Source organism: Tachysurus vachellii, chromosome 25 (assembly GCF_030014155.1).
Source record: "Tachysurus vachellii isolate PV-2020 chromosome 25, HZAU_Pvac_v1, whole genome shotgun sequence".
NCBI classification, from domain to species: domain Eukaryota; kingdom Metazoa; phylum Chordata; class Actinopteri; order Siluriformes; family Bagridae; genus Tachysurus; species Tachysurus vachellii.
Genome location: NC_083484.1, coordinates 7099976 through 7116067, shown reverse-complemented (window position 1 = coordinate 7116067; position 16092 = coordinate 7099976). Strand labels below are relative to the sequence as shown.

The 16092-nt window shown below is 38.9% G+C and overlaps 1 protein-coding gene across 1 annotated transcript in view; it reads right to left on the bottom strand.

Moving 5' to 3' along the window:
- ek1 (eph-like kinase 1) overlaps nt 1-16092 on the bottom strand; it is a 75543-nt gene that overhangs the window by 34906 nt on the left and 24545 nt on the right. Inside the window, exons 4-6 of the mRNA XM_060861900.1 lie at nt 3659-3814; nt 3130-3477; nt 568-680 (exon numbers count right to left, since the gene is read on the bottom strand). Of these exons, the coding sequence (XP_060717883.1) occupies nt 568-680; nt 3130-3477; nt 3659-3814 (617 nt within the window). The remainder of the gene's footprint in view (nt 1-567; nt 681-3129; nt 3478-3658; nt 3815-16092) is intronic.

Here is a 16092-nt window from a genome sequence, read left to right as displayed (position 1 = left end):
CCAACACCAGGGAAGTGAACAAACAGAGTATATATAGCTGACAGGAACCAATGACAAAGCGAAACTAATGTCCATGGAAACCAAAGAGTGGGCGGAGCAAACAATTAACAAACGGGAAAGACAGCAGACAGAAACAGGACAGAAACACAGACAGACCCATTACAAGTATCATAGACGTGACAAAAACACATATGTTAATGCAATATGGCCTTATTGTAAACTTATATTTTAGATGTTTTTTAAGAGGTTAGAGATTCATTTAAGGACCAGAAGCTTCCCTCATACCAGAATCATTAACATCATTCATTTCCACAAATCACTCAATGCAAATGTCACCAAATGTGTGACAAGAGGTGTTCAGGGTCACGCAGCATGCATTCAGCATCCTGGAATGTTAATTAGCGGCAGTGAATCTATGAGTGCTGACATCGGCATTGGCTCCCCAGGGTGTGATAAAGTGCAATGGCTCAACAGTTACCATATGTCCGATCAGACCAGGTTTGGATACAGCCGGAAAGGTGAGCATAAAGATTTATGCACTTGGCTTAGTTTACAGTAGAGACTAACCTTCTCATAATAGGTGACCTCGTACTCCACCACAGTGCCGTCGGACGTTTCCGGACCCTGCCAGGCCAGGGTGATGCTGTCCCGGCTCCTCCTTTCCTTAACAATCACACTCACTGAGCGAGACAGAGAGAGATACAGAGAGGAACATAACCATGAGAGGGAGGCTTTGTAAGATAGATTCAGATTGATCACCATCATAAAGAAAGAGGATTAATTGTGCTTCTAATTAAAGTGCATGAAAGACTGTGGGAGGGAGAGAGGGCGGGATGGAGAGTGGTTTGAAAGGTAATAAATTATGCAGTGTGTGTAGTAAGTAACGTCGCAAGAACGTTTATGCTCCGAACAGCACGCACAACATCAGAGTATGTTCAGCAGCCCTCACGATATCAGAGAAACGTATGCGTTCATTCAAAGAGCTTAAAGAGAGGACGGAAGAAGAAGAAAGTGAGACTACTGAGACAGAAAGAGTGAAGTAATTAGAGAAGTGAGTGAAGAAGACAGTGAGAGAAAGGCAGAGTGAGAAAAAAAAAAGTAAGAGAAAGACAGAGCCAGGAAATGAGGGGGAAGGAGAGAGGCAGCGAGACAAGGGGGTAGTTGCTAATGAAAGTGTCAGAGTGTGAGGACTGGAACAAACGAGGAACGCCTGTTTTGGACCTGGACTATGAGTGATGGACACAGAATGAGTCACAGAAGAAAGAAAAAGAAGGATGGAAGAAAAAAAATATCTTGATGCTTCAGCCTTATTACTCTCTAGAGAAATGGACATGAGCAGAGATTTGAAAATTGAAACCTTTTTGATATCAAAACAAAGTCCAGTCGCTGAAGGTTATCATGTGGCAAGACTTTTTCACCGAGTCACAGCACGTGTCAGCAATATCAGGATTCATCAAAATCCATGTGCGTGTAAACGCCTTACAGAGACATGTTAATGGAAGTGCTTAAACAACTCCAGAAGGTCTGAGATGCATTTTGCAGTGTACAGTACATCCATTTCAGCAAGGCACACTTCACATTCCCTACTCCCTTTATATCACATGTGAGCCACTTCAGCCTGGATCTCACACTGACACAAGCACTGACTCAGATACAAGACAGAAAATCACCAGGTGGAAACAACTTGCCACTAGCACACACAAAAGATCATTTCATGAATGAACACATTACAGATACGATTTAATAACGTCCACGATAACAGGCCCTTAATGACGATAACAGGCCCTTAATGACGATAACAGGCCCTTAATGACTGAAACAACATTTCTCAATCTAAAAAATGACGATTCCAAGAATACCAAAATAAGTTCACTTTTACAATTGTGAGAATACTAATTATGGTATGTGCGCTATCAATTTAGCAGATAATAACTTTCTAAATGTCACTGGCTTATTATTCACAGGACACCAAGTACTTTTAATGACCAGAAAGTTTAGGACACAGAGGAAAACTGAAAAATCACCTTTACGTTGAAAAACATACACAGATACATGTAAATGCTCTTATTTTAATTAAAATGGCATATACTGAAAACAAACACGTAGTTCACTACTCAGCATATACTTACTCTTCTCTTGAAGCAGTCTTGTAAATATTTTATCGGTACATAGTGGCTTCCTGCCATCACTTATTCCTCCCTCGGTCCCTGCCTCATTGCTATGGAAACGCTATTGTCGGCTCTTATTAGCGTGAGGTGCTTGATTTGAGTGTCCTGGTCAGATATGCTCTCAAAGCCCTCATCATTCTCTGCTCTCTCTCTCTCTCTCTCTCTCTCTCTCTCTCTTGCTATCGCTGAATTTCCATTTCACCCTCTTTCTGTTTCTCTCTGCCTTTTCCTCCCTCATGGTCTCTCTTATTGTGTCTGTCCTTTCTTTTCTCTCCCAATGTTCGCCTCTTGATCTCACTTTATATTTGGCATTCACTTATTCTCTTTCTCTCCAACTAACCCTCTCCTTCTCTTTGTGTATTTTTCTGTGAGGCCAAGGGGGGAAATAACACATCCTAACATGCCTGTGGGCATGGGGTGTATGGTCATGTTAGAGCTACACATATTACGATGGCCCTTTTAAACAGAGCAGCAGTCAGGCCTGAGGAGAGGGCAGAAAAGGAGGATTAGCCATAAATTAGATTTTCCTGAAGAGTGGCACTGCAGTGAGGAACAGGGTGTGAAAAATCTTGTCTCACATCACTACAACTAACTGAAATATACCTACTACACTCTCCCACACAGACACACACACTATGTGTTACTCATCTCCTTGACAGAGTGGAGACATGTTTTCTCTGTTAATCCTCATATTCTGTTCAGCACTCAGTGACAGATGTTTTAACATTCGGGATTTTGCAGCAGTACTTTAGACTAGCAATACCCTGGTTATTAAAAATAATAACATTACTCAGATTACAAAGAGAGACAGTAACCAAAACTCCCCATCACATGTCAAACGACCCTACTGATGGTGGCAGGTGTGTGTAAATAAAAGATGAAGGAAATATTATTACTTTTAATTTTGAACTTATTACAAACTTTATATGTGTGTGTGTGTGAGTGTGTGTGTGTGGCTGACCTGTCTGGCTGGTGGTGATGTTGATGTTCACGATGTGTCGAGGGCTTGGGCTGAGATCTGAGACTCCATTCACAGCCTCGATGCTGAACGTGTAGTTGGTTCGAGGCTGGAGCTCGCTGACCTGAACTCTGGGGTGAGCCAGGCCAAATTGGCGTGGGCTGAAGTGAACACTGCTGCCACAGGGCACGCACTTCTCAACCATCTCACCAACAGAGCCTGAGCACTTTTTGCAATGAACACTGTAGATTACATCCCCTCTGCCCCCAGTGTCCCGAGGCGGGCTCCACTCCAGAGTCACTGCTGTCTCGTTCACTGTGGAAATGGGGTTACCTGGTGCTGATGGAGGCCCTGAAACATTATTATTATTATTATTATTATTATTATTATTATTATTATTATTATTATTATTATTATTATTATACATTATTTATAATTTAATAACACATTAAGAAAATTCTAGTATGAAAAACATACTTGAATTTTTAGTGATTAAATAATTCCTTTGTTTATACTGATTAAAAAGACTTACTTGTGCAGGCCATGGAGCGAGGGTCAGTTTCGGCTCTGTAGTAGCCCCTTTCACATATGCACTCGGAGGCTTTGTCCTGATGAGAGTAGCTATGTGGTGGACACTTCATGCAGTAGGCGTCCATGGCTGAGGCTTTGTAAAAGCCAGGCCTACAGGCTGAAAGTCAGACGAAACAGCAACAGGGGTCAATCAGTAGAAATGAGTGAAGTTTACACAAACAATAGCTACTGTATACACATTGAAAAAAAGTGTTGCAAACAGATCTGCTGCTAATGGACAGAACAAAAAAATGTCTTATCCAGTCTTAAATCATAGAGCAATACAGAAACAGTACATATCCTTTAACAGTAAAGTTCAGCCAACACACAAGATGTACCAAAAGAGCACCTGTGTTTATGTAAAAGATTCTTGGGTTGTGTGTCCCTGCTAATCGTTTCTTGTGTGTGTCTGAGTGTGTGTGTGTGTGTATGTGCATTAGAGTGCCCCTCAGGGACAGTGTACCAGGCTCCATATTGCCAGAGCACTAAAAGCAACCTTTTTATTTTTGCAAACACATCTCAAACACATCACATCTCATCAGACACAGCGGCAAGCAGGATTTTTCAAATAAACAGGGGTTGCGACGAACTTATTTAAATGCACACCAGTCCACACGTCCGCTCTTACGTCGAGAACGTCAGGGCCATATTATATCTAACGACAAACCTGTTAGGTAAAATTATATCGAGAAAATGATTCGACTCATAGATTCATATCTTTACTGGTTATTACATTACACATTGCGTATTATTGCGACAAATGAGTGTCATGTAGAACAACTGAAATACTTTTACACTCTGGTGCACAATTTTTTTTTTTTCTCAATTTGCCCAGTTGCTGACATCCACACAATTAACTGTAACTACCGCAAGACCCCAACCCCAGATCAGCAACTTATCACTGCACATGCACGTGTATCACAACTCCCCCCCCCAGCTCACATCAGCAACTTATCACTGCACATGCACGTGTGGGAACAGTGAAGCATCAAAATTTATGTAGATGTCCTGTGTTTGAAATCATTGGCTATAAATTTCCTTGTGTGAAAGGAGGGGGGAAAAAATCAGTTGTGGTGAAAGCCACTGCACATCCTGCATGAGCTTGATAATGGAAAATGGGGCTGCTATAAAAGCACTGATAAAAGCATACACGCATTATTTGAAGTAAAGTTAAAAAAAAAACACCCTAATTTCTCTTTCATAATAATATTAGAATGGATTTTTTTATTATATCTAAACAAAGGGCTGGAAGTAAATAAACAGTTATTATGTGGAACAGCTACTTTTGTAAAATAACCAATTTGTTATCTTTGTCAGAGATCCATCCAGCTGAAAGCAGCCAGTTTGTTACCTGATGATCTGCTTAAAGGAAAACCTCATCTAAGACTTGCACATTGAATCTTGTGACATCTAATCTTTAATACCATGCAAAATTATTTTTATAATGAAATTCTGATTTCATTCATATCTTTCAGTTTCCTCCATATTTGGTCTATTATACTTTGGTTAAAGACAGTGATGAAGCAGTGCATTAGTCTTTTACTCTGTACACCTCTCTCTACTTCTGTTTTGGCTCTGCAAGTGGAGCCATTTTTTATCGTCACCTGGTAAGGCCATTATCCACTTCAGAATCCCCCTTTCCCATTTAATCCTTGCAACATTTTCTACCATATTTATACTAGTTATCTGCCATTCTGACCACATATCAGAAGAAACACTGAATGATCGCTAGCCTCGCTAAAACATTACTATTCTAACCTGAATTTTCCTGATAAACATTCCGCACTTTCTCTTTGTTAATTCTAGGCTACGTTTGTGAAGATTTCATTCTAATTATTAGCTTTAAAACATCAACTTTGCAAACGTCATCGACGGACTTGCCTTTTCCACCGGCAACCTTCCAAAATTGGCCCAATTTGACATAAAATCGAAAGTGTCTGGTGTCCTTGTTGCTCAGCTACAACATGCTTTTCGAAGGTCAACACACCACCACAACCGAGACCACAATTAATAAATAAAAGACTGATTATTTGCTGGTGTAAAATTACACAGTTTTTTTTTCCATCGTTCAAAGTAATGTAAACATCACCAACCACATAGTCACCCATTAGTCATTCAATCCTTTAATTTGTTTTAAAAACTGCTGCTACTCTCTCTTTATAGATTCAACACACAGACTCAGCCACACACACTCACACAAACTATTCCTCAGACTATAGCGTAGCTTTGCAGATTTGTGCTTACTGTAAGCATAAATCTGTGGTCCAAGGATATGGACACTCAGTGACCTAAATACAAGGTTTCCCTAGTCTCCATCCACAGGGGAAATTAAAACTTCCAACATTTTCCTTTCTTAGCTTATTTTGTTGCCAGGTAGCCTTTAAGAATGACTTTGACAAGAGAAGAAAGTACTGAAATCATTCTCATGGCTGGAATCGAGAAGCTGTCGCAATCTTGTGACGGACTTTCACAGGAAACATGGCAAGCACATCACACACCACACTGTTTGCCAAATTGAGAGCCAAAGTTAGGAGACATGAGTGTGTTGGGTGACATCATTTACAGGAGGTTCATTTTCCCTGTGTGTCGAGACTTTTGGAACACCTTGTATTTTAGAACCAGCACCTAGCTAGACTAAGACTTATCTGTCCTAGCTATAATATCTAAAAAAAAAAAAAAACAGTATTAAAAACTAACAGGCCCACGGTGTAGTAGGCTTACAGCATTATTTTACCCAGCAGCACTGGATTTGTAACTTACGGTCAAAGCACGTAGTAAATGGTGAGAAGAGTGATTGGGGTAGAACTAAAGCCAGACTTTCCTAGCTGTGTGTATTGTGGATTTGCAAGTCCTCACTTCTCCCTGGCAAATGTTACACAATTAAGAAAGCATGGTCTCTCTTATAGAACCCCTTCAGAGCTTGCCAAGCCCATCACCTCAATAACAATACCAGCTCTGTGCCTGCCTATGGGTCGCTAAGTGAGGGGGATAAAAAGAAAGAAACTCAAACACTGGTCCTGGGGAATCAATTTGACGCTGAACTGAGTTTGACAGCAGGTCTGTGAAAAGAGAACGTTTTAAAAAAGAAAAGGCTGTGACAGTTTTCTCTAGAAAGAGGTTAAAAGCAAAACTAAACTGAAAACATCAAACCACTTAACTTCCTCTATTTTAAAGTACTTGGCTGACAGTTCAGGATTTTCAGAGAGATTGGTAATAATGTCCTATCGACAAAATTCAACCGTTCCAGAGCTAGAAGTCAACACAAACTAAGGCTGCATGACAATCTGAAATGATAAGCAGGAAAATGTTTTAGTCATTACTGAAATCACAATTAATTATAATCAGGTTATCAAAAACTAATTCTCACGATGCTTTTCTTGGGACATAAATAAAGAACATAAATAAGAAGATAAGTAAAACTAGATAGATAGATGAATGGATGGATGGACGGACGGACGGACAAACGGACGGACAGACGGACGGACGTACCGACCGGCGGGCGGGCAGGCAGGTGGGCAGATAGATAGATAGATAGATAGATAGATAGATAGATAGATAGATAGATAGATAGATAAGCTGCTGTAGTATACAGTATCTAGCCAGACATGTAATGTAACTGAATAGGGTGTATTAGAAAACCTATGTAGTATTGATGCTGCTAGAATATATTGACCTTTAACCTCTAACATCCAAATCAATAGTGAAATCAAATGGCTGCCGAAAGTTTACTTTTACAACCTTGACACAAACACTTGTCTTTCCAACTAGAGTCCACTATAAATTCCTGTCCTCTCTACAGTTGAGGTCACAGCTTTAGTCAAACCAACGTTTCCAATCATGTCCTCTCCTCAGTAAAATCACATGGTTAAACCAAGAGCTTCAAACAAACCAGTGAGACCAAAAAACAGAAACCAATTTCAGCTAGCTCAAACCTAACTACTTATCAAATATTTAGATGCATGTAATTTCTGCTTCTTCACACAAGGCACACGAGGTAATCAATACCTTCTGCCTTTAAATCCTAGGGCCAATGAAAAATGCAAGATTGACTTGGAAATGGAAAGACTAAAGAAACGGTTTATGACTGAGGGGAATGAAGAGAGAAAATGAAAAGGGAGAGAAGGATGGATAAAGAGAGGGAGAGAGAGAGAGAGAGAGAGAGAGAGAGAGAGAGAGTAATGTCTGTTCTAGTGGAAAGGCTGAAAGGCTGCTGGTGTGCTGCTACTTTAATTCTCATTCAATCTGTGGCCTCTCGTCCATAATAAATGAAGCTGTTCAATAGGCATCAGTCTGCCACTTTGAAAGTCAGCACAGGATCCGTCCATCACAGGCAGAGAAACACACACACGCTAGATAACAATCCAAGCTTTTACAACACATCTGCTAGCAGACGTTATTTTGTACAATGAGGACCAAAACTAATTCCATAGTGTTTAAAAGAGGATCTCTCGACATTTGAGGTCGTGTCATGTTATCTATTGTGTTCATTTACTGCACTTATGGAAAAAACCCAGCATTCCTCTTATATCAGAAACATTAAACCCCAGAGAGTAGGTCTAAGGGGGTCAGGAAAGTTTGCATGGAACAGAGACTCTTCTTACTCTTTCGTTCCTAAATGAATGTGTCACCATGACAACATAATTCCAAAATGTACTTTTTTACAGATATGAACCGTATCGTTCTCCTGCAGTCACCACATGTAGAACCAGATTTGTGGCTTCACCGCACAATGCAAATGTATCTAGATGGGTTTCAAAGTACTCAAGACAAAGGGGTAATAAAGGGGTTTCAAACTAAGAGAACAAAAGAACAGATGTCAATTAAGCTAATGAAATAAACTGTGATTTTTCCTTGAACTGCTAATTCCAATGAAACTGAGAGAAAGTGTATAGTTTTTATCCCATTCACCCATCCATCTGATTATATTCCCATGTCTTTAATTGGTATGTTCTGCATGGCGCTACCCACTTTGTTAACTCTTCCTTATATTTTCACTGTTCCTATTCATTTGAATTGTTCCTATTTTCATAAATGCTTTGATTACATGACCTGCATTTGGATCCAATCCCAAAAGCTCTTCCATTCCCATTCATTCAGAGGATTATGAACTTTTTGTCATCACAGGTAGGATGAGCCAATATTAACTCAGTAAATTTTGCCAAGGCTAGCAATACTTGCTTATGAGGTAATAGTCCCAAGTCTTTTACCCTAGTAGTCCCTGTATCACATCTAGAGAGCTAACACTGGTATCTCTGTGATTATGGGTTATTAGGCTACTGAGAAGAAGGCCATGAGTTCAAGTCCTAGTAGCACCAAGGTGCAAATACTGGTCAGAGTTACACCCTTGATCCTCAACTGCTTAGCTGTAGCATGTCCCTATGTTTTCCTTTGATTTTTTGTATATTGTTATAAAAGCTGTCAATGAACATGAAAGGCAGCATGAGGAGGATCCAATGCACTGCTGCTTTTCAAATATGTATTGTATGTTGTATTTGTATAGAGTAAATGGATTACAGACATAATACCACTGGTATTGTCACTCCCCTATTTGGTCCCTGGAGTTCACAACATTTATACAGTGTGACATTGCATGAAACACCAGCATAGTGACACGTTCTTTAGGGAATTCAGAGCTAAACAGCAACGTACTGTTTTTATGTAGCCCCATGGTCCTGGAGAAACGTTGTCTCATTTCACTGTGTAATGCAACAGCTATATATGGTTGAAATGACAATAAAAGCTACTTGACTTGACTTGACTTGAGAATCATGACAGTTTTCAGAAATGTTAAAGCACTGCAGTATTTACAATGTTCCAATTTTTGCATTGAGTTCCCATTATTAATTATAGCACAGAATATAAACTGAACAAATTATGGTTTACCCAGACTCTTTCAATATTCTGCACCTTCACCTTATAGTTACTGTTTCGTTGCAAGGCCAGTGTGGTAGAGTACAAGCTAAAATAATGAAAAAAACAAGCCCAATTACTAACTTATAGTTTATACCCTGGTGTTCATTAGCCAAGCGAAAATGGATCAAAAATCCAACATTTATTTTTTTTTTTTTTTTTTTTTTTTTTTTCAATTCTTTTCAACATGTTACAAGTGGCTATTTTGATAAAACTGGCACTACTCCATCTCAGTTCTACCCATTCTGGCTTCAATGCAATATTTTTCACTAATCTTTTTTTTTATTTTTTTTTTTGCTTTTTTTTTGCTGCTTTTCAATTCTCAAAGCCATGTTTCAAGTGTTGCACAACATTAATGTAAAAACTGTTTCCTTCACTACAAAATAAATCGCTTCAATTCATCTTTTAACTTTAATTATCCTGAATGGTAACTCAGACTAATCTATTTCTTAATTCTTTATGATAGCATCACAGAGCTGGAGTGAATTTATTCAGACTGCAAAGGCGATACATCCACCTGGAGATGCAACTGTCAAGTAACACTTCTAACTTTGAATTACCAGACAGAAAAACATGGCAATTTAGGTCATAGCTTGACAGAACAATATGATGCTAATGAGAATATGATCATATCTGGCACATTAACAAGTTAATCATGTTACACGTTCTGTATGCAGCTTGCCTGCATTAATAGATTTGGCAAGTTTTCAAACTGTCTCTGTCCTTGGTTTATTCAGTAAGAAGGATCGGAAACATGCCAAAGCAAAGAAAAAGCCAAAGTAAAAGCTTGATCAAGGTCTATGCTTGTAACATTTGTCTCGTGACTGTAGGTGTGAATTCTGACTCAAATCCGCAATGGTTTCATGTTCAACGGTCCTTATTTCAAATTCTATCCTTTTATTATTCAGTGAACATTGGGAATTTTACCATATTTGGCCATGAGGTCCCATTTTTGCTGATGTGTAAGCAAAGATTCTGAAACCTTTCAGACCTACAGACACAATGAAGCAACTTCACATTAGAAAAACTCAATTTCACCCCGTGATCCAGGCACAGCATGGATCGTACATGTGCTTGCTAAGAGGAAGGATTTTAAAAGTCTTATTAATAATTCTCCTATCACAACCAGGCATTCAAATTATTAGAATAGAAATAAACAGTGTATTCGACAGGGCTTGGCTACAAGGAAAGGTTATTGGTTTGTTTATTTGTTTCACCAAGCACACAGTGAGCAATACTAAATGGACATTCACAGCACACAAAAACTCCAACACACATGGACAAAAATACCTCAGAGAATATTTCAGCTCAAGGATACAATTGCTACTGGCTACTGACAGATTAGGTTTTTTTCCCTTTTGCTATTGTAACATCCTTTATGCCCACTTCCTCCTCTAAGCCCACTCATACCAAGGTCACAATCCTACCTGTTAAAGCAGTTTGTAGGGACCACAGATTTTGGTAAACTCTTGTGTCAAATCCACCCAATTCCCCCCATGGATTTGGAAACCTAATTCTGTAGATCTACACACATAAACACACACATCACATTGAGAAAGTCTGTCCAATTACAGAGGCTATACAAAGAGAACGACAGAGCTGGAGAGTTTAAACCTCTTCTCTAGGTGGGATTTCTCTGCTGAGCCTCAATCTGCTCCACGGCTCTTGGGAGTGATCTTTCCTTCCAAAGGCCATTTCCCTGTCACCATCCATCATACCCTTGCTGACAGCGCCAATCTCCCTGGCTTTGCTTCTCGAGACAAGAAGTCCAACTGAACCACCACACACTGAATGACACAGACTAGACAGGTCTATTTTCACTTCTGGAGTGTAACATTTATTTATAATTTTCTGTTTCTTTTTTTCTTTTCTTTTCTTTTCTCTTCACACTTCATCCATGCTTTGACAATTTTAGGAATTGCCTTCTGACATACAATATTCCATTTCCATTACAGTTATGTACTTTGACCTTAACTGAAATACACTTGTAGCATGAAGCAGCATAAATACAATGTCTGACAATTCGCCAAAGGTCAACAACAGCATCTCACACAAAACATTTACGCTCCTTCCCACATACATACACAAACATTCTCACAAAAAGCTGCATTGATAAAAGGTTAACTACAAAGTGTCCTGTCCACATAACGTTAACTATAGCAGCTGATCTCCTTGTCATACTGTATATGAAGGTCACTTAAACTCAGCTAATTTTGCTGAAAGAAGGCAAGTAAATAATGCATTTAATTCAAAGGACTAAACATACATCTTAGGTCTGCATCTGTTCCCGAATTGTGATGCATTATAATAACAGAATCCAAATCCAATTCATGTTTTTTTTTTAATATGTAGTGTTCGTACCATATTATGTTGCCTTCACATGCTATCGGAATTATCGTAAATATGAGTTTTCCACTAGGATGTGTCATAATTACCAGTGTAGGAAACTCTGAGATGATTTTCATACCTGAGCTTGGAGAAAATTCAACATATAAGAGAGAGTACAGTATCTGTACTGTACAACAGATTTTGTTTATTTTTCAAAATGCTGATAGTAATACTTGCTATTTAGCATGGAAAAGGTTTATATTTTACAAAAAAATCCAATATCTTCAGGGAGCTAGTTAACTGAATAATTATGGTGTCAAAATAAAAGAACGAGGAAAAAAAGAAACATGTTTGAATGAACCCGGTGTTGTCCAGGTTTCGTGTTGTTTCACGAAGCATTAACAAAGCATGTGAACACAACCTGCTCATTATTACCACTCTAGAAGTGGGAAGAAGGATGATGCCGATAGCACAAGAAGGCGGCATTAATCTGAAATGATTTTCGGTTGTGTAGGTGATTTGAACTCTCCTACTGACGAGCCATAGTAGCTTCAACCTTTTTCCAAAAAACACTGTTGTTGCTTTTTTTTTTTGTGTGTGTGTGTGTGTGTGTGTGTTTTAAATGTAAAATGATTAAACAAGACTGCCACATCAAACACTTTAAAATAATGTTGATGATGATAATAACTAGGAGGTGCATTACATTTTATCCCTCCAGTCCTGGAGTCCTGGTCAGCACTCAGACATATTCAAACACATTTAGCAGTAGATCAAGCATGAACATGTTGGCCATGTGGATATTAGATAACCAGTTTCTAAAAAGATTACATTATAAAATGTACCGTTATTTTTTTTTACTATGTATCGCAAATATTTCCCTTCTAGGAAGCTTCCTGACTGCATTGCTGATATTATTAAACCTTCATTCACTCTCCTTAAAACTGAAATGGTGGAAAAGGTGTCTTTCAGGTCTGGATGATAAAATGGTTAAACTTCAAATGGTAAATCACAAGCAGGGTAAAATCACTATCGCACTAAAAGCCTAAGAGGCAATCCGTTGTGGTTATTCGATTCCTTCAAACTGGGTGTATAATCAAGACTTGAAATGAGAACCAGGTGTGTTATTACTACTGACTGAGAGATATGTGGGAGTCGTTGGTCTCTGAACTGCAGTAGTGGCACATTCAAGGATTTATTACGTAGATTTTGTCAACGTATACGGAAAACAGCAATTGTTGAACTCATGCTCGTAAAACTCTGTCTGATAAGTTAGGAGACTTAAATATACCTACGTTACATACTTTATAATACTACAGACACCTTTAATCCTTTACACACTTTCATATAATACAGATTAAAATTAAAGCAATATAACACTATGGAGGTCTTTCACTGACTCACTGTTAATCTGTTAAGGTCATGAGACTGAAAGTGGCTCAGGGAAAATGTTGAACTGGTCTATCTTTGTTCACACCTCTCATTTTAACACATTTTTCTTCACCTGCCGATTCCCATCCACCAGCCAACTCTCGCCACCATATGAATGCTACCAACTCGGAAGGGTGACTGCTAACATGCGGTCCCTCCAAAGACGTGTGAAGGCAGCCTGCCATGTCTTTTTGAACTGCTGCATCACAGGGTACATCCTTCAGAGGAAAGCTCTATTTAACCTGTTCTGTACACATAAGCTCACAGGCAACGTGATTGGCTAGTGTCACTGTGATTGGCAGGAAGGAAAGAGAGAAGAAAGAGAGAGAGAGAACATACCATCCCATTTTGTTTCCTTGGATTATGGCACCTATGATTGGCTAGTGCCACTGTGATTGGCAGTAGAGAGAGACAGACAGACGGAGAGAAAGAATATGCCATCCCACATAGGCGGTTGATGCATTGACAAGTTTCAAACTCGTGATCTTCAGACAACAGAGTGAACACTTTTCTGATTTCATGACATCACCCTACTCATCCACTATCTACTTCACCAACATGGTCTCATTCATTCATCTTCACTTAGCACTTTATCCTGAGCGTGGTCGTGGTGAATCCAGAGCCTTTTCTGGAAACAATGCAGAAATAAATCCTATGTGGGATGCCAATACATTGCAGGGCACCATGGACACACACATGTTCACACACCCATTCCTAAGAATCCACACAAATCAGCTGTTTCTGTACAACAGATAACAATATTTTAACAGATTTTGTTGACAATGTAAGAGATTTTGTTCATTTCTATTTAATGCCACTAGTAGTATTATCTATTTAGGTAATATATTTATTATTTCTATGCTTTTTACCATAGAAATAGCTTGTATTTGACCAAATATCCAGTGTCTTCAGCAAGCTAGTTAACTCATTAATTATGGTGTCAAAATAAAAGTACAAGAAAAAAGAAATATGTATGAATGAACCCGGTGTTGTCCAGGTTTCATGTTCTTTCTGACAACAAAGCGTATGAACACAACCTGCTCATTATCACCACTTCAGAAGTGGGAAGAAGGATGATGCCGATAGCACAAGAAGAAAGCATTAATCTGGAATGACTTTCAATTGTGTAGGTGATGTGAGCTCTCCTACATTCCTAAGAATCCACACAAACCAGCATGTATGAACAATCACAATCTGGTGGGATTAGCACCCATTTTTTGTGTTTTGTGTCGTTTTACTGTATGAAATACAAATAGATTAAGAAATTCTCAAAGAAGAAATGAGTCAGACTGGCTTTAATGTGCTTGTCTCTAAACTGAGCTAATATTTGTTCCTTTAAGCAAGCAGTCCCAAGGTTTGTGCTCATCCAGCAGCCTAGAGGATAAATTATTGAGTGAGACCTGAAAATAAAGAGCTAAAATGACAGCAGGATAGTGCACGTGGCAAAGCCAGCACGTGTCATCGTTCTCCCAGACATATGCAAGCTCCCCTGGGTGAGCACCTTTTAAATAATAAGAAAAATAGCTTTTTTTCCCCTGCCTAATAGGCAAAGTCAATCACAGAATTAAAAAATATGTTTCTGTCTTACAGTTTACTGGGTTTTATGCTGATTTAAATGATACAGCTGCAGATACTGGTATTAGGTATCAGTCTGATTCTGTGATCATTTACTTGTGATGTAGGCCTAGCTTCTATTGTGCTAATGAGCAGATGACATAACATTAAATCGATTCGGTGATCAAACAGTGCTCAAAAATATTGATCGAACTTCTACGATATCCCCCTACAATATGAGTTACCTGAGAAAACATCTGAAACAAACTCGAGCAACAACAGCCACCACAAGCATTTGTTTAAATGTTTCTAAAAAAAGTAGCACAATTTCTCAGACAAACACAAAAAGTTTTTTTTTTTTTTTTACTTTTACACACCATCCACTACAAGTGTAGAAAGAAAAAGTTCAGAGGAACATGTGCTAAACTCAGAAGAACGTTATTATTTATGTTACTTGTCAGCTCATTCTATAACTGATTGCTCTTCGTTGTCTTTGCTGTAGTTACTAATCTGTACAACTCTACATTACTGAGGTCAAGACCTGAGATGTTGAAACAAAGCCAACACGCTCAAGCAGCTGTCTGAACACATATGGAAACTATCAATCCATAGCTAATTCACACTTTATGACTCCGTTGCTCTCATTCTCCAAAATGTAGCATAGATACATACTAAGGCTAGCTGGTTGTAGAAGTAAATTTATAATTAGGGCTGTGATGCAATGAATATCTGGATCTGTATGCGGATTTAAAGCCAACGTTGGCGTGGACTGAGATTGCATGTATTGTTAATCCTCCTTATGTAGATATTTATATATCCATTTATATTTTCAGGAAATGTTTTCAAATAAATGTAATTGCTCCAGAAATTGAAACAAATTTGATCCAGAGCATCAATTGCTAAGGCTGAACGAATAAACGCACTGAATTCAATACCAAGTTCCATTTCTGACCATTCATTCATTCACTCACTCATTTTCTACCGCTTATCCGAACTACCTCGGGTCACGGGGAGCCTGTGCCTATCTCAGGCGCCATCGGGCATCAAGGCAGGATACACCCTGGACGGAGTGCCAACCCATCGCAGGGCACACACACACTCTCATTCACTCACGCAATCACACACTACGGACAATTATCCAGAGATGCCAATCAACCTACCATGCATGTCTTTGGC